The 20,036-nt window shown below is 46.5% G+C and overlaps 1 protein-coding gene across 1 annotated transcript in view; it reads right to left on the bottom strand.

Annotated features, from left to right (window-relative positions):
* marchf8 (membrane-associated ring finger (C3HC4) 8) overlaps window positions 1–19,733 on the bottom strand; it is a 42,441-nt gene extending 22,708 nt beyond the window's left edge. The window contains exon 1 of the mRNA XM_067972379.1: window positions 19,552–19,733. Coding sequence (XP_067828480.1) covers window positions 19,552–19,581 — 30 coding nt within the window. The 5' untranslated portion in view covers window positions 19,582–19,733. The remainder of the gene's footprint in view (window positions 1–19,551) is intronic.
* Between the last annotated feature and the right edge of the window lie 303 nt (window positions 19,734–20,036).

The following is a 20,036-nucleotide window of genomic DNA, read 5'->3' as shown; positions in this document are numbered from 1 at the left end:
CTCTAACCAACACTCCTTTCCCAGTGCTGACACGAAGCTTATTGGTCCCAATACATTATAGCAATAATCGCACCTAATCAACTGTAAGATACCCTTAAGTCACCACCATACACTGCTCCCATGAGAACGTTATCCTGGTGTTGCACAGTGTTAGGTAATCTCTCCAGATCTGGTTTCAACATTTTCTTTTGAAGAAAATGAAATCACTTCCTGCTGTGCGCAGAGGCGGATGGGGTGACTCTGTGATCCCAGCAGGGGGCCGAACCAGCAGGCAGCAAAGGAGGAGAATCAGGGCTACAGGACTTGAGCACCATCTCTGCCCCGATCTCCGGCTGGTGCATTGACTGTTGCTGGGATACGGAGGCACAGGAACACGTTGCCCTCTGGTACCGTACCCAAGCGGCCATTCCTTATGCGTTTCCCTAAAAAGGGAATGCTACCAGGCTATTCTACATGGGGGCCTTTGTCTACACACATGCATTTTCCAGTAGGGGTACAGAGAACTGAGAAACCTCTCTGAATAGTCTCTCCCTACACCAGGTGTGTTGAGAAAGAAAGAACCTCCATTTATATAGCATCTCAGGACATCCCAAATCCAGGCTGACACTCCAGTGCAGTACTGTTGGAGGTGCCACCTTTCAGGTGAGACATTAAACTGAGGCCCCCTCTGCCCTCTCAGGTGGATGTAAAAGATCCCACAGCCACTACTTCGAAGATGAGATGGGGAGTTCTCCCTGGTGTCCTGGTCAATATTTATCCCTCAACCAAAAGCACTAAAACAAATGATCTGATCATTATCTCATTGCTGTTTGTGGGAGCTTGCCGTGTGCACATTGGCTGCCGTGTTTCCTACATTACAACAGTGACTATACTTCATTGGCTGTAAAGCACTTTGGGACGTCCTGAGGTTGTGAAAGGCGCTATATAAATGCAAGTCTTTCTTTCTTTCGGGACCAGCAGGTGGTGAGAGAGGGAACCCCACGATCGAAGAGTTACACAAGAGGGCATTTGTACCGGCTTTGCATCCCCTCCGTTGGAAATTCATACATGATCTTAAGCATTCCTCGCTCTGAATTTTCTGATGTTGTTGCGTACCTAGGCATCACTTACTGACAGATGACAATTGCTACATATTGTCGGACAACTAAAACAGTGGGTCACTCCTTTAACAAAACAACACAAATTGCATTTAAATAGCACCTTTAACGTAGAAAAACATCCCAAGGCGCTTCACAGGAACATTATCAAACAAAATGTGACACTGAGCCACATAAGGAGACATTAGGACAGGTGACCAAAAGCTTGGTCAAAGAGGCAGGTTTTAAGGAGTGCCTTAAAGGAGGAGAGAGATAGAGGCGGAGAGGTTTAGGGAGGGAATTCCAGAGCTAAGGGCCTAGGCGGCTGTGTGGTGGAGCGATGAAAACCGAGGGTGCGCAAGAGTCCAAAATTGGTGGAGCGCAGAGATCTCGGAGGGTTTTAGGGCTCCTAAAAAGTTAGAGGTTACAGAGATAGGGAGGGGCGAGATCATGGAAGGATTTGAAAATAAGGATGAGAATTTTAAAAACGAGGAAGTATAATTGTAGGATCATCAAAGGCCAGCGTGCGATGATGCTTGAGGCTGGGCGACTGTCGGTGTTTGAGAGAGGAAAGGTGGGAGTTGTGCGTGGCCTCATGCAAAATATAAAGTAAAAAGCCAGCAGATTGGTTCATCTACATTTCAAAAAAGACAGGGGTGGGTGAAGGTTAATAAGTGTAAATCCTGGTCCTCTGCTGTGTTAAAGGAGAGTTACTTTGTAAACCAGTCCTGATTGTCCAATGCAGAATAATTCAGGAACTGTATATATTAAGGACAAAAGTAAAATACTGCAGATGCTGGAAATCTGAAATAGAAACAGCAAAAGCTGGAAATACTCAGCAGATTCTGATGAAAGGTCATCGACCTGAAACATTAACTCTGTTTCTCTCTCCACAGATGCCGCCTGACCTGCTGAGTATTTCCAGCATTTTTTTTTTGTTAGGAAGTTTGTTAATGGATTGAAGTCAACTAGGGTTGCCAACCCTCCAGGATTGCCCTGGAGTCTCCAGGAATTAAAGACTAATCTCCAGGACATTGCTGCAAGCAACCCAGGAGAAAAATCATTGGGGCATTAAAAATTGTATTTCTTTTTTAATTTTCTTTAAACACTTTTATTAGTTATAAAAATATTGGACATGAGAAAAAAAAGGGCCGTTTGACAGAGTCAAGAATCATCCAATCGGGTAACTAAGAGTCTGTTCGCTTTCTAATTGGCTGTGGGAAGGCAGTGCTCCGTGAGGATGGACGTGTCGGGTGACCAATGGCGGGAGCTTGGGGGCGGGACAGTTGGAGGCAGGGCGTCACGCGAGGATTATGTCCAATTAGAGTTGGCAACCCTAATGTCAATAAAGGTGCGTGTGATGGAAGTGTAAAAACTGCTAAAGGTTCCAGACAATGTGTGTGTTTAACCTTCTCGTTAGCATGGGATCTTCACGGCACTGTGACTTAATACAAGAATCTGTGCTATTGTTCCTTTCTCGAGGTCACCCGGTAAATATAGAGAGGCCATTCAGCCCATCCATCTGGAAAATCAAGTTTATTACCAGCTCCCTCCCTCATGTCACCTAATGACTAAGCTTTACTCCTCCATGGTGCTATCTTGAAGACCATTCCAACTGTTAATCACTTTGTGTGAATCCTCCCTGAGATTTGTACTAAATTGTTCTTTCACCAGCTTTAGCCTATGCTTTCTTGTTTTAATGTTTTGACGTAACTTGAAGTTGTGCTTTAGATGACCCTTACCTATACCTTTTAAAATCTTGTACAGTTCCATGGGATTAAAGGGACAGTGGCAGCGTGGATATGAATTTGGCCAAGAGACAGAAAGTAGAGAGTAGTGGTGAACGGTTGTTTTTCAGACTGGAGGGAAGTATACAGTGGTGTTCCCCAGGGGTCAGTATTAGAACCACTGCTCTTTTAGATATATTATTAATGACCTGGACTTGGGTATAGAGGGTATGATTCCAAAGTTTGCAGATGAAATATATTGATTAATAACTTGGGGCTACAGTGCATAATTTCAAAGTTTCCAATTATGACAATAAGGAGATATTAGGACAGGTGACCAAAAGCTTGGTCAAAGAGGTAGGTGTTAAGGAGTGTCATAAAAGAGGAGAGAGAGGTAGAGAGGTTTAGGGAGGGAATTCCAAAGCTTAGGGCCTAGGCAGCTGAAGGCACGGCCGCCAATGGTGGAGCGAAGAAATTCGGGAATGCGCAAGAGGCAAGAAATGGAGGAGTGCAGAGATCTCGGAGGATTGTAGGGCAGGAGGAGGTTACAGAGATTGGGGGGGGGGTGGGGGGTGGGGTGGAGGGGTGGAGGCCATGAGGGGATTTGGAAATGTGGATAACAATTTTAAAAATCGAGGCATTCCCGGACTGGGGGTCAATGTAAGTCAGTGAGCACAGGGGTGATTGGTGAACAGGACTTGGTGCAAGTTAGGATACGGGCAGCAGAGTTTTGGATGAGCTCAAGTTTATGGAGGTTGGAAGATGGGAGGCCGGCCAGGAGAGCATTGGAATAGTCAAGTCTAGAGGTAACAAAGGCATGGATGAGGGTTTCAGCAGCAGATGAGCTGAGGCAGGGCGGAGACAGGCAATGTTATGGAGGTGGAAGTAGGCGGTCTTGGTGATGGAGTGGACATGGAGTTGGAAGCTCATCTCAGGGTCAAATAGGATGCCACGATTGCGAACAGTCTGGTTCAGCTTCAGATAGTGGCCAGGGAGAGGGATGGAGTCGTAGCATTTTGGTAGGAATAATGAGAGGCAATTTAAACTAAATGATACAATTGTAAAGGGGGTACACGTACACAAATCTTTGAAGGTGACAGGACAAGTTGAGAAAGCTGTTAAAAAGGCACATGGGATCCTAGGCTTTATAAACAGAAGCATAGAGTACAAAAGCAAGGAAATTATGCTGAAAACTTTATAAATCACTGGTTAGGCCCCAGCTGGAGTATTGTGTCCAATTCTGGGCACCACACGTCAGGAAGGATGTAAAGAGGGTGCAGAGCAGATTTACTAGAATTGGACCAGGGATGAGGGACTTCAGTTAGGTGGAGTGACTGGAGAAGGTGAGATTGTTTTCCTCAGAGCAGAGAAGGTGAAGATGTTTAAAATCATGAAGGGTTTTGATAGAGTAAATAAGAAACTGTTTCCAGTAGCAGAAGGGTCGGTAATCAGAGGACACAGATTTAAGGTAATCAGCAACAGAGGTGGGATGAGGAGAATTTTTTTTTAATGCAGCGAGTTGTTATGATCTAGAATGCACAGCCTGAAAGGGTAGAGGAAGTAGGTTCAATAGTAACTGCCCCCTCGGGTGGACGTAAAAGATCCCAAGGCATTTTTTGATAAAGAGTTGGAGAGTTCTTCCCGGTGTCCTGGCCAGCATTTATCCCTCACCCAACATCACAAACATATTATCTAGTTATTTATCTCATTGCTGTTTGTGGGACCTTGCTGTGCGCAAATTGGCTGCCACGTTTCCTACATTACAACAATGACTACACTTCAGAAGTACTTCATTGACTGTAAAACTCTTTGGGACGTCTTGAGACCTTGAAATGTTCTGAATTAATGCTAGTCTTTCTTAGGGAGACACACATAACTTCCTTATTGGGAGCAATGCCCCAAGGGGTCATATACGCCCTATAGCCTCTCTAACATTGCACATTCCCGATACGCCAATGTTCCAAGTGAAGACAAATAATTCCCGACTAAGACAGCTTTCTTCATGCATGATTCAGGATACATGATTACTTGACACCGAGAAGCCCTTCGCACTCACAGTGCTAATGTGAACTCAGGGTTTCTCTGGTTTGGCAATCTGAATCTGGAACGAGCCACAATGGAAATCATCTGTGCGACAGTTGCTAGGAGACAGTACATCCCAGGAGCAGCCCTGTGAGATTGCTACATACCACAAAGCTGAAAACACGTTTTTTTTATTCCTTTGAAGTTTCAGAAATGGTATATTTACCTTTTAAATAAAAAAAGCATGAGTCTAGTTGCCAGCCAACATAAATACCATTTTTGCCGCAGAGTCTCTCCTCCCTGTACTGACTTGTACAGGGAAGTTTATAATGGGACACATTCAGCACCTGGCTGAATTGATCATACTACATGTATGTGCCTAGACAGTACACAAGCTGTTCCACCATGGGAGCCATCACACAAATGCAAGAGCCTGTCCTCACCACATATCAACAGACACTTTCCAGCAGGAGTCACTGAGTAATAAGCCGCTCTGATTCTCTTCCTCCCTAGCCCAGAGTTGCCAGTTTTAGCTTCCCACCTCCAGCCCACTGGAGTTGAGTTAACTCAGCAATGTCCAGGGACGATAGCTGGGACCTCCCTTCTTTGTATGGGTCAGTCCCATACTATGTGGAGCAGTTCCCCACTGAACCACTACAAAAAGAAAAAACTTGCATTTATATAGCGCCTTTTACGACCTCAGGATGTCCCAAAGCGCTTTATAGCCGATTAAGTACTTCTGAAGTGTAGTCATTGTTGTAATATAGGAAATGTGGCAGCCAATTTGCACACAGCGAGATCCCACAAACAGCAATGTGATAATGACCAGATAATCTGTTTTTGATGGTGTTGGTTGAGGAATAAATATTGACCAGGACACCAGGGAGAACTCCCCTACTCTTCTTCGAATAGTGTCATGGGATCTTTTACATCCACCTGAGAGAGCAGACGGAGCCTCGGTTTAGCATCTCATCCGAATGGCAGCACCTCCAACAGTCTAGTGCAGTACTGAGGGAGTGCTGCACTATCAGCCTAGATTCTGTGCTCAAGTCTCTGGAGTGAGACTTGAACCCACAACCTTCTGACTCAGAGGCAAGAATGCGATCAACTGACCCACGGATTCTATTTTACGGCTAGTTGTAGCCTCCGTACTGCTGCTTTGGCTGAGACCAATGTGTGTGTGGGGGTGGGGGGAATACATCTGTAGATCCAGAATTGAACTGATGACCTTCTTTTCATTGTTGCTCGGCATCAGTGGAACTCAATAAAATAACAGTATATTCTCAAACTGCAATTGTAGGTTTTCCTGAAGAATTGCGCCTCTAGCCCTCAAACTGGTGATGTACAGGAACTGTGCTACCCTGGAAACGAGGCCCCTCTGGAAACGAGGCCACCCTGGAAACGAGGCCACCCTGGAAACGAGGCCACCCTGGAAACGAGGCCACCCTGGAAACGAGGCCACCCTGGAAACGAGGCCACCCTGGAAACGAGGCCACCCTGGAAACGAGGCCACCCTGGAAACGAGGCCACCCTGGAAACGAGGCCACCCTGGAAACGAGGCCACCCTGGAAACGAGGCCACCCTGGAAACGAGGCCACCCTGGAAACGAGGCCACCCTGGAAACGAGGCCACCCTGGAAACGAGGCCACCCTGGAAACGAGGCCACCCTGGAAACGAGGCCACCCTGGAAACGAGGCCACCCTGGAAACGAGGCCACCCTGGAAACGAGGCCACCCTGGAAACGAGGCCACCCTGGAAACGAGGCCACCCTGGAAACGAGGCCACCCTGGAAACGAGGCCACCCTGGAAACGAGGCCCCTCTGGAAACGAGGCCCCTCTGGAAACGAGGCCCCTCTGGAAACGAGGCCCCTCTGGAAACGAGGCCCCTCTGGAAACGAGGCCCCTCTGGAAACGAGGCCCCTCTGGAAACGAGGCCCCTCTGGAAATGAGGTTATCCTGGAAACGAGGCCCCTCTGGAAACGAGGTTATCCTGGAAACGAGGCCCCTCTGGAAACGAGGCTCCTCTGTTTATTAAACTGGAGTTCAGACTTGACCTTGTTCCTCTATACTGCAGACTAACCTTCCGAGAATTAGGCTAATTTTCAATACACAAATCACATTAGACATTGCTCAGGGGACTGGGTGGTATAACGGATTAAGTTACAGCCCTTTCACCTCTGGTGCCTGAGTGCAAGTCCAGGCTGGACTCATGGGGTTGAAAGTTCCTCTGTCCATTGACTGTACCCCTCCTACACGCGAAATAAATTCACCATCTCTCAACCTCACGGCCCATTTCCAAGGCCCAGGACCAAGCCTTTAGGTTAATTTCTGCCCAGATGGGAGATGGTCACTGGGAGGAGGGTCCCGGCCTATACTGATCTGTCAATAAGCACCTGGAGGGAGAGGAGTCAGCCTTATGATGGGCGTGTCTCTGCATCAAGCCCTTTACAGGAGCAGCTGGATTAAACAGTTTTTTAAAAATTTACTCTCAGGATGTGGGCGTCGCTGGCGAGGCCGGCATTTATTGCACATCCCTAGTTTCCCTTGAGAAGGTGGTGGTGAGCCGCCTTCTTGAATCGCTGCAGTCCATGTGGTGAAGGTTCTCCCACAGTGCTGTTAGGAAGGGAGTTCCAGGATTTTGACCCAGCGACGATGAAGGAACAGCCAATATTTGTCCAAGTCCGAATGGTGTGAGACTTGGAGGTGATGGTGTTCCCAGTCTGCTGTCCTTGTCCTTGTCCTTCTAGGTGGCGGAGGTCACTGGTTTGGGAGGTGCTGCTGAAGAAGCCTTGGTGAGTTGCTGCAGTGCATCCTGTAGATAGTACATACTGCAGCCACGGTGCACCGGTGGTGGAGGGAGGGGATATTTAAGTTGGTGGATGGGTTGCCAATCAAGCGAGTGCTTTGTCCTGGATGGCGTCGAGCTTCTTGAGTGTTGTTGGAGCTGCACTCATCCAGGCAAGTGGAGAGTATTCCATCACACTCCTGACTTGTGCCTTGTAGGTAGCGGAGAGGCTTTGGGGAGTCAGGAGGTGAGTCACTCACCACAGAATACACAGCCTCTGACCTGCTCTAGTAGCCACAGTATTTATATGGCTGGTCAAGTTGAGTTTCTGGTCAATGGTGACCCCCAGGATGTTGATGGCAGGGAACTCGGTGATGGTAATGTCATTGAATGTCCAGGGGAGAAGGTTAGACTCTCTCTTGTTGGAGATGATGTTTGTTTGTGATGAGTAACCCTGGCACATAGCACTCAATTTGGATGTCTGCAATATCAAGGTGTCTGTCACATCCCAAGGCTGCACTGTCGGCAGATGTCTCTCAGGAAGCTAATGAGAAAACGCTAATGCTTGGGACAACAGTTGCTGGAAGCCATTAACAGGAGGCCTGATATGCAAACACACGTCCATATATCCATGGCTTGGTGCCAACCAAGTCTGGGTCACTGAGAGACAAGCATCTGCTATTGGAGCTCCGCACGTCCACTGGTGGGACCATTAAGCAATGGCAGTTGTGTGTGATGAGGACACTGGGGGCAATGGCCTCAGATATTTTACGTGAGTGGCCCTGCTCACCACGGTGCTTGTGAGGAATGCCAGGTCCCTGTTGCCCACACAGCAAGGGCTCAAGCCCACACTTCTCAGTTGTCTAATGACCTTCCAGCGGCTTCCCTCTGTGGAAGATGATGAGGAGGTGGCTCCAAGATGACATGCCTGGTGATGGAAGATTGGAACCGAGTCCGCCGTCTGCGACAGGCTCTGTAAACTGATGTCTGAGCCAGGCAGGTCCGCAGACACTGTCAATAATTGGCCAGCCAGCTCGGTTCATTAACGAGACCTGAAAGGGTAGACCTGTCTCTGGAGGCTGGGATTACTCCCACTCGGCTCCTGATAACCATGTAGGCTGAAGCCTGACAGTAAGGTGTTAGCTGCGGCTCAGTGGGTAGCACTCTCGCCTCTGGGTGAAAAGGTTGTGGGTTCAAATCCCACTCCAGAGACTTGAGCACAAAATCCAGGCTGAGACTCCCATTGCAGTACTGAGGGAGTGCTGCACTGTCAGAGGTGCCGTTTTTCAGATGAGATGTTAAATAGAGGCCCCGATTACCCCCTCAGGTGGACATAAAAAATTCCATGGCGTTATTTCGAAGAAGAACAGGGGAGTTCTCGCTGGTGTCCTGGCCAACATTTATCCCTCAACCAACATCGTCAAAAACCAAGCTGTGTGGTTTTCGCTGGGAGTGTGGATTGTGAATTAGGCTAAAGACCTATCTATTTGCAAATGCCTTTCATTATGGAAACAAGCCAGAGACAAGACGAGTCTGTTACAGACTGGCAAATATAAACATCGACCGCGGAGAACCACAATCTGCTGAATGTAAGGCAAGATGATACTCCGCTCACAGTCAAATATCTTGCTCCGGACAGACAGCAGTGTGAGAAATGGGTTGTCTCACGTGCCCCAGCAGACTCTAACTAACTGAGTGCTGTGCATACCGTGGGAGTGTCCCTAAACTTTGCCTCTTGCCAACGTGCACCGAGAGGTGTGTTCCTTGGAGGGGGAGGTTGCAGTCTATAGAAACTTAAACTGTATGGATTTCTCAGTAGTTTTGGTTTAGAGACTCGTAAACATGGTGGTTGGTTTCTGTATGAGTCACACACCAGCCGGCTAGAAAAGGAAAAAAAAATGACAGGTCTCTGTGGAACCACAACACAAAACTACCCGCCTTTGTCAATGAGTTGACAATTTCACTTAGAAAGTCCCTAAAGATGGCTGGCAAGGAACTGTCGCACTGGTCCAGTAGGCAGGGCTCTCCTGATGTTGGAGCATTTCTTGTTGGAGCAGAGTAGAGGGTGCTTTACTCTGGATCTACCCCTTCCCTTAGAGTGCTCGATGCAAACATGGGATACCTGAATGAGGAAGTGTTCCATTACCCAGGGTACCCTCCCTCATCTTAATAAACACTTAATCTTAGAAATCCCTCCAAGGCCCCCTCTCTCTCTCTCTCTCTGGGGCTTCGGTTCTGCTCAAGTCCCTCAGTGCGGAAACTTCTGCTCCTGTTGAAAGAAGTTCAATGTGTGCGAGCTGAATGAGTCATGGGATGTTTAGCTGTCACCCTCTCTCTATAGAACTACAACACCCAGAGTGCACGGTGACAACTTGTGTCCCATGACAACCAGGCAGAAAATTTTCAAGTGAGGGGCCTCAGAACTAAAAAAAAATGGTATTTTTTCCTGCATAAGTTTAATAGTTAATTTATACAGTTTAAGCTATTAAATAAAAATTCTACACCAAACTTGTCGTTTGCACTGAGTTTTTTTTATTCCCATTGCTCAGGGGAATTGATGGTTTGCAAAGCACATTGAAACATCTGAACTCTGTCAATCAGTCAGACCAGTGTCATTTCTGATGACCGCTTCCCTGGTCATTGGAGATTTGAGAATGGGACAAATTTCCTTGCGTCCACTGTGATAGGCAAAGCAAAAAATCAAAAAAATAAAAATGTAACGAGGTAACTTTACAAAATATGAAAGTACTTTGTTTTTCTTCCCTCCCCAAAACCTCTCAGGTTATTTATATTACAATTGTTTTTTGCTCTGCCTCCCAGGATGGATTTACCAAGGGTGAAAGTATTTTATTTGTTTGTTTATTCTTCCCTCCTCCCTCTCCATAACCTCTCTTTTTCTGTTGTCTATAAAATATTCCCTCCCTTATTTCCTACAGATTTGGTAGTTTTTAATTGAAATTCTTATTTCAGGCTAGAGCGACAGCAGGGAGCTGTTTCCCACTATGAACACTATAGTGGTGAGGCCTGGATCTACCCTGTAATAGTCAATATTTCTATCTTGCGACATTGCTTCAGTAAGTTGGCTGTAGCATGGTTAAGCTGCGGCAACGTTGGGCTCGAACATCAAAGACCCCATTCTAGATCCTAGACTATACGTGTAATGCCACAAAGATCTACTAGAAAGAACAAACTTCCAGTCTGCCCTCTCAGGTGGACGTAAAAGGTCCCATGGCCACTATTTCAAAGACAACCAGGGGAGTTCTCCCTGGTGTCCTGGCCAATATTTATCCCTCAACCAACATCACTTAAAACAGATTATCTGTTCATTATCACATTGCCGTTTGTGGGATCTTGCTGTGCGCTAATTGGCTGGCGCGCTCCCTACATTACAACAGTGACTACACTTCAAAAGTACTTCATTGGCTGTAAAGCGCTTTGGGACATCCTGTGGTTGTGAAAGGCGCTATAGAAATGCAGGTCGTTCTTTCTTTACTTGATCATTCATGCCCCTCCCCCAGACATTCTAGATCAACGAATAGCAACTATTAACCATTAGAAAATCTTAACTAAACTCGAACACTGAACATGTCGTTAATAGATTGCAGAAGTCACCGCTTTTTACATATGGTCCCCACTATTCCTCACTAATAGTCTAATGCATTACAACCTCACATAGGTCCCTCTGCCCTCTCCATCCACCCTCCCTCAAAATCAGCTTCATGCATTTCTAACTCAAACATCTCTAGATCCCAGGAACCTGCAGAGACCTTTGGGTTCCATGTCCAGGGGGCCCAGCCAAATATGGAGCCCCCAGTAAAACCTTTTTTTAAAAAATTTGTTCATGGGATGTGGGCGTCGCTGGCGAGGCCGGCATTTATTGCCCATCCCTAATTGCCCCTTGAGAAGGTGGTGGTGAGCCGCCTTCTTGAACCGCTGCAGTCCGTGTGGTGAAGGTTCTCCCACAGTGCTGTTAGGTGGGGAGTTCCAGGATTTTGACTCAGCGGCGATGAAGGAACGGCAATATATTTCCAAGTCGGGATGGTGTGTGACTTGGAGGGGAACGTGCAGGTGGTGGTGTTCCAATATTTCTGCTGCCCTTGTCCTTCTAGGTGGTAGAGGTCGCGGGTTTGGGAAGTGTTGTCGAAGAAGCCTTGGCGAGTTGCTGCAGTGCATCCTGTGGATGGTACACACTGCAGCCACAGTGCGCCGGTGGTGAAGGAAGTGAATGTTTAGGGTGGTGGATGGGGTACCAATCAAGCGGGCTGCTTTGTCCTGGATGGTGTTGAGCTTCTTTAGTGTTGTTGGAGCTGCACTCATCCAGGCAAGTGGAGAGTATTCCATCACACTCCTGACTTGTGCCTTGTAGATGGTGGAAAGGTTTTGGGGAGTCAGGAGGTGAGTCACTCGCCACAGAATACCCAGCCTCTGACCTGCTCTTGTAGCCACAGTATTTATGTGACTGGTCCAGTTAAGTTTCTGGTCAATGGTGACCCCCAGGATATTGATGGTGGGGGATTCGGAAATGGTAATGCCGTTGAAGGTCAAGGAGAGATGGTTAGACTCTCTCTTGTTGGAGATGGTCATTGCCTGGCACTTGTCTGGCGCGAATGTTACTTGCCACTTATGAGCCCAAGCCTGGATGTTGTCCAGGTCTTGCTGCATGCGGGCACAGACTGCTTCATTTTTTTTATTATTCGTTCATGGGATGTGGGCGTCACTGGCGAGGCCAGCATTTATTGCCCATCCCTAATTGCCCTTGAGAAGGTGGTGGTGAGCCGCCTTCTTGAACCGCTACAGTCCGTGTGGTGAAGGTTCTCCCACTGTGCTGTTAGGAAGGGAGTTTATTATCTTAGGGGTTGCGAATGGAACTGAACACTGTGCAGTCATCAGCGAACATCCCCATTTCTGACCTTATGATGGAGTGAAGGTCATTGATGAAGCAGCTGAAGATGGTTGGGCCTAGGACACTGCCCTGAGGAACTCCTGCAGCAATGTCCTGGGGCTGAGATGATTGGTCTCCAACAACCACTACAATGTTCTTTTGTGCTAGGTATGCCTCCAGCCAATGAAGAGTTTTCCCCCTGATTCCCAATGACTTCAAAACTCACCACAGCATTGGAAAATTGCTGGTTCAAAATATTCCAGCATTTAAAAATACTGTCAACAGGGGTCAGGTCGGCAGATTGGTTACAATATAAATACTGACACTTGCCATTGCATTTCACAGGTTACACAACATTTAGTTGGTGTGAGATGAGGAACCTTAGAAGCAAAGGTAATAAGAATCTCCGTGATACGATTTGCTTCATTATTAATGCAGAGTGTCGACATTGTAGCGGCCTATTTCATCATGCATTTTACTGCACGCTTGTGATTTAATGGTTCGGGGTGTGCGGGGGATGGGAGGGGGTCTGAATGATCTTGGTGCTCAGGACCCCAAGAATTCTGGGAACTTGTCCAATCCCTTTCTGAACCCTGTCTTTTTCCGTTCTCCCGAGGGGCTGCCAACCCTCCAGGAATTAAAGATTAATCTCCAGGACTCGTCTGCAAGTAACCCAGGAGAAATATCATAGGGGCATTAAAAAAAGTGTTTTTTTTCATTTTCTTTGAACACTTTTTCTTATTTGTCATAAAAATATTGGCAATGGGAACAATGGCTGTTTGGATGAATCTTGACTGTCAGTCAATCAGGTAACGAAGAGTCTGTTCGGTTTCCAATGGGCATGGGAAGGCGGGGCATTGCAAAGACGGGCATGTCAGGTGACCAATGACATGAGTGGGGGGGGGGGGGGCAGTTGGAAGTATAAGATTATGTGATGGAACCTCCAGGAATACATCCAACCAGAGTTGGCAACCCAAGTTCTCCCCCCACCCTTGCTGGTTGTCTGTTCTGCATGTTTCTATTCCTTCCATTGAAGAAAACACTCCCTGAATTTACCATTTTCTTCTGCTGTCCTCAATATGAAACCACCATCTTTGGTTTTTGAACTTTGTAAATGGTGGATAAACTCCCGTTGTTTTCTTATTTCTTACTTTTAGCATTTGACTGGGCCTGGACTAATTTCAAGTGAACTGTGTTGCTCAATTGACAATCTGTTTTAACACCTGTTTCAATATTTCTCTTTGTATTTCCTCTCCACTGCTAATTTTTCTTTACCCTCTGTTACTGGTTTTCCTGTTTGCTGCTCTGCCAGGTTCTGTACCCGCCCGATTGTTTTGAGACCTATTGCAGTTTAAGAAAGAACGAACTTGCGTCTTCACCTCCTCGGGACGTCCCAAAGCGTTTCCCAGCCAATCAAATGTTTTTGAAATGTAATTACTGCTATAACGTAGGCAAACACAGCAGCCAAAATGTGCAAAGCGGTACAGTAGTGTTGTGATGTCACTGGACCAGTGACTTCAAATCCCACCAAGACATTTTAAGAATTTGAATTCAGTTTAAAAAAAAATCAGTAAAAGTGAATGTGAAGCTGTCAGATTGTCATAACAACCCAACTGGTTCATTAATGTCCTATAGGGAAGGAAACCTGCCGTCCTTACCCAATCTGGGCCTATAAGTGACTCCGGTCCAACACCAATGTGGTTGACCTTCTGAATTTTTGGAAAGGTCGTGCAGCTTGCTACCTGTAGGGAGGTGAAAGGTCACCTGAACAAAGCAAGCTCCAAGTACAAACTCAAGCTTCAGGCTCCCACTAAACATTAGGCCTCAGGAGGAAATCTTACTGGGCAAGTTTCTCAACACTTGGGCAATTTTAAAGTATTTTGTTGTGTGAATTATTTAAGTTTTTAGGCGTTTGATATAAGTTTGCATTTTTATGTTTTAAGTGTGTAAAGTTAGCTCGGTCAACAAAATGGATGCCCATAGTCAGAAACAATTGTTTAACGATTTGCTTGGTGCTTTTGTAGTAGTTGTTGGCCTGTAATTGGTAGCTTTCTTTAGCTCCTGAGTTTGACAGTGATTTTTTTAATCCATAGGGGATTTAAACTAAGAACGATATTGTGTTTCAAACTGAACTTTTGAGGTGTAACACCTTTTGAATAGGCATCAGGCACTGGCTTAATTATACAGAAAGAGGAATGCCTTCAGCTTTGTAACACTCACTGAAAATTCTCATCCTTGTGTTCGTCCCGTGTCCTCGCCCCTCCCAATCTCTGTAATCTACTCCAGCCTACAAGCCTCTGAGATCTCTGCGCTCCTCCAATTCTGGCCTCTTGCACATCCCCGATTTTCATCGCTCCACCATTGGCTCCACCGTGGCTGGACTAGGAGCCTTTGTTAGTCAGCGAGCACAGGGGTGATGGGTGAACGGGACTTGGTGCAAGTTAGGATACGAGCAGCCGCTGGTGAAATCCAATTCCTAGGTGACCAGAATGACAGAGCGCTTCTATCATGTACAATGAGAGGCGACAGCCCCAAGTACACCCACTGCACATAAAAGTGTGTGGATTTTGACAACCTTGTTAACGGCCGAGATCATGCAGGAACAACTGAACAGGCCAGCATCATATGGGCCAAGCCTTTGATAGTCACACAGCAGCCACAACATAATAAAATGGATGAGATGCCCACAATTGCCGATGTAGGTAAAGTTATTAAGGCAACAAAGAGCAGTAAAGCTCCAAGGCCAGATGGAATCCCTGCAGAGGTTAACAACTGTGGCTGTGGAGCTCTTACTGATGGGCTACACAGACTCTTCAAAACCATCTGGAGAGATGGCATTGTCCTGCAACACTTAACCGATACAACAGTTAGAAAGAAGAATGAACTTGCATCTATATAGTGCCTCTCACAACCTTGGGACAAAGTGTTTTACAGTCAATGAAGTACTTTTGAGTTTAGTCATTGATGTAATGCAGGAAATGCGACAGCCAATTTACACACAGCAAGGTCCCACAAACAGCAATGTGATAATCACCAGATCGTCTGTTTTAAGGTGTTGGTTAAGGGATAAATATTGGCCAGGACACCGGGAAGAATTCCTCTGCTCTTCTTCAAATAGTGCCATGGGTTCTTTTACATCCACTTGAGAGGGCAGAGTGGCCCCGGTTTAACCTTTCACCTGAAAGACGGCACCTCCGACAATGCAGCACTCCCACGGTGTGCTGGAGTGTCAACCTGGCTTATGCACTCAAATCTCTGGAGTGGGACTTGAACCCACAACCTTCTGACTCAGAGGTGAGAGTGCCACCAACTGAGCCCCGGCTGACACTTAAAGTTTGCAGTTGGGAGAAGAGCAATTATATCCTGTAACTGTTGTCACATTTAGCAACTTGACAAGTTCCATCTCCAACACCTGTGATCCATCATGCACATCAAGAATTAGCAACTCGACTGCCAGAGGCCAGACTCGTAATAGTCTAACTGCAGTCAGCCGTGGCTCCCTCACCTCTGTCAGATGGCCGTGGGTTCAAACCCCACTCCAGAGACTTGAGCATAGTCCAGGCTGACACTCCCAATGCACTAGTGAGGGAGTGCTGCACTGTCAGAGGTGCCGCCTTTCAGATGATACATTAAACCAAGGAACTGTTTGCCCTCGCAGGTGGGCATTAAAGATTCCATGGCACTATTCGAAGAAGAGTAGGGGAGTTCTCTCCACTGTCCTGGCCAATATTTAGTCCTCAACCAACACCTTAAAACAGATGATCTGGTCATTTATCTCATTGCTGTTTGTGGGATCTTGCTGTGCGCAAATTGCCTGCTGCGTTTCCTACATTACAACAGTGAACACACTTCAAACAAAAAGGTAGTTCTTCGGCTGTAAAGCACTTTGGAACGTACTGAGGTTGTGAAAGGCGCTATATAAATGCAAGTCTTTTTTTCTGTTGCACTGATTAGGCTATGTCCATCCATGTGGAAGATTCCAGAATGGCAAAGAACTGAGGTAGAACAAGACAAGAGGAAGCAGGGTGAAAGAGATAGAAGGATACACTCAAGCACAACCTGTAATATAAATGTGGAACTGGTGAGCAGCGATACATGGTGGTGTAGGCCTCTAATGGTAAAGGAGAAACAGTAAGTGAGCAGCAGATGGGCTGTTTGGGTCTGTGTAGTGTCGGCAAGAACTTTCCTCTCTTGTGTTGGCCTGATTAATCTAGCTCAGTAATCAAGACTGGTTGTCTTTCCAACAAGTCTCACCATCTTTGAAGGCAAAAGAATCCGTCTATCACCAGTACTCTCAATAAGCTTATTGCCAACACTGCCTCCCTCCCTCCTACAGTTTGAACTTCTATTGTGAACCTGCACTGGGAGCTCACACTCACTTATTCTGCCTGCTCTTCATTAAAAGAACAAATCCTTAAAATTAAATAAACTGACAACTGCCAAAAAAAACTGACCATCTGGGAGACAGCTGGACACTTGGAGACTGAACATAGAGATCTCACCAATGCAGGTTACCAGCACAGTAACCAGGCTACAGGTTAATTAGTGCTGCACTAGTAACTATATTATGGATTAGTTAGACATGTACTAGTAACTACAATACAGGTCAGTTAATACTGTACTAGAAACTATGCTATGGATTAGTTAAAGTGATATGAATAACTACGCTGCAGGTTAGTTAACACCATCTTAGTAGCTATACTCCAGGTTAGTTAGTGTTGTACTCGCAGACAGCTGAGCTCCAGTCTCCATTTTGAAGTTTATTAGAGAATAAACAGCTCCCATCAACAATGGCTGTTTCTAAAAGATAACTACAATCATGAAGTTTTTTATATATTATATATGCTATAATTGTAAAAATAAATTACAGAGGACTCCCAATAAACCAGGCCAAAAATATTCATAGGAAGCTCTCTTCATGCTCCTCCCTCCCCACTGGTTGTGTGGGTTAGTCAGTGCTGTGCTGGTACCAATACTACAGCTGGCAAGGTTACCAAGAATAAACAGAGTGCAGGTTAAGCACTGACACGCACCCTATAACACCAGCTGCCCAGCTCCACACCCCTGTTAGATGTTGACAGGTCTGGATTGTATTTTTACTGAGATGCAGCAGGGTTCAAGGGTCTGGATGTGAGCAGTTAGAGTACTGTATGATGGAGGTGTTTCTGTGATGGGCCTTTGTTCCCTTGCTGCCGATCTATCCCAGTCACACTGCAGAGTGGGAGTCAGCAAAAACGCACCTCGAAAGCTGTCAGGGAGTCGGGGGAGGTTTGAACAAGTGGGCCCGCATGGGTGGACCCAGAGCCCGGCCTGCTCCAGCCCTGAGCCAAGGTGGCAGACCCAATGCAAGTGCTGCTCGTGGCAGCCAGTTCGGGGTTTGCCTTTGCCGGGACCAATAAAACCCTCCCGAGGAGGGTTTATCCGGGTTATTTGTGTTACAGGGTTGCCTCTCAGAGTGGACTAACCGTTGAAGCCAAAGTAAATCACTAAAACAGATTGGTCATTATCACCATGCTGTTTATGGGAGCTTGCTGTGCGCAAATTGGCTGCTGAGTTTCATACAACAGTGACTACACTTCAAAAAGTATGTCATTGGCTGTAAGGCCCTTTGGGACGTCCTGAGGTTGTGAAAGGCGCTATATAAATGCAAGTCTGTCTTTCTATCTTCCTGTCATCCTTCTAATATTAGATTAGACTTCACAGCTTCAGCCTGGTCAATCTGAAAGATTATTCACAACCCAGCTCCATCATGAAAAAGGACAGAACTCAGGTATTAGGGGGGGGGAAACCCCAACTCCTCTTAATAAAATATAAACCATTTCAACCGCTTTTAAAATTCACTTGAAATTAGTGTGTGACGCACTGAATAAATTACCCTTTGAGAATACGAGCCTTGAATGGTGAAGTGAAGGAGGTTTTCCGCCTGTGTCCTCGGCCACTGCCCGCGATCCCTGCTCTCAGTGCATTAAAGCCCGGGTGGACACTCGCTAATCTCCCGCTGGGAGGGGGACTGAACGCCAAAACTGCCGGGTTCGAGCATCAGGCGGTCCCGGGGCAGTAACTCACACTCTGCCCCTTGTTTTTGTTTTAAAATTTATATATAAAAAACATGCAGCAAATTCAGAGGTTGCACTAAAAGGAATAAATCGACCCGCTCCCCCCTTTTTGCATCAGGTTTTTTGGGCTCAGCCGGGGATTTGCCCTGAAGATTCTCTGAGCCAAAAAGCTGATTAGACACGAATGAGAGCTCAGAACCCAGGTCCATGTTTAGGAGCTGGGCTCTCCAGACAGACACAGAGAGAGGGACAGAGACACAGACACACAGAGACAGAGGCACAGAGACATAGAGAGAGCACAGACAGAGGCAGACACAGACAGAGAGAGAGAGACAGACACAGAGAGAGAGAGAGAGACAGACAGACACAGAAAGGGGCTCAGCCTCACAGTCCACCAGTGCAGCACCCACTCCATCAACCCCCTTTTTGTTAAAACTCGACACTCCTCCACCTCCACCCTCCCCTCATCTGATGAGCCTGTTCCCTCTGGTACAAGCCGCAGCTTCGCAGAGAAAAGAGATTTAAAGAGAGACAAAGAATGAGGTGCTGCGTTCTGAGAGCTTTGTCCCCCCCCCAGGGTCTAACACACCAGCTCATCATAACCAAAAAAACGCAACAGCAGCATTATGACTGCGCTTAATAATAAATCATATTCATTTGACTCATCCAGTTAGTTTAATAAAACAATCAAATCTAATTTCCTACCAGAACAAAAATTGATGCTAGCTGTTTAAAAAAAAATCAGACTAGGCCAATACCAGGAAGAAAGGCTGGACTTTAATCAAAGCAATTAGCAAAAAAAAAACACATTAAATTATAAAGCTGAATGTCCCCCTCCGTCAGGGCTTTGTACGTAATGTCGTTTGTGTTAAGAATTGACAGTGTAATTCTCAACTACGTCTACAGCTTCCTCCCTTCAGCTGCCCGAGTTGTGGTGGACAGACATGAACCGAGCAGCGAAGAGGAACTCCCAAAGACAAAGAGAGAGAGAGAGAGGCATTACCTGCAGTTTCATTTTCCAACAGGGTTGCATTTGCGTCCTTGTGCTGAGGAGGCTCTAATTCCCCTTTATAATCACATGTTTTTGCTGTGGTGCAGACTGGTTTTGAAGGTACAGCCCTACATTTGCCTAAAAGCAGGCTGCAAAAAGGAGATCTGTCTGGACTTGCTTCAGGCTAACGCCAGCCTCTGATCACATTGGCAATCAGCTGGAGGAAGTAGTGTGTCCAATGAAACAGGCGAGTGTCATGAATAATTCATAAGCTCTCCCCCCCCCCTCCTCCTCCTCCTCCTCCTGACAAACCATGGGCTTGTCCTGTTTTTTCTTTGCTTCTCTAGAGAGCAGATAAGAGCCATGTAAAAGCTTCCAGTCATTCAACGGAGGAAGCTTAGTACTGTTACAGGCCACAACACACAGATCCTCTCCCGGCCTCCTGCTACAGATTGAGCTAGGGCCAGATTTTAACCCTGCCCACCTGATTAGAAGTT

Source organism: Heptranchias perlo, chromosome 36 (assembly GCF_035084215.1).
Source record: "Heptranchias perlo isolate sHepPer1 chromosome 36, sHepPer1.hap1, whole genome shotgun sequence".
Taxonomy (NCBI): Eukaryota; Metazoa; Chordata; class Chondrichthyes; order Hexanchiformes; family Hexanchidae; genus Heptranchias; species Heptranchias perlo.
The sequence above is the reverse complement of the archived record's forward strand: the minus strand, read 5'-3'. Positions and strand labels throughout refer to the sequence as shown.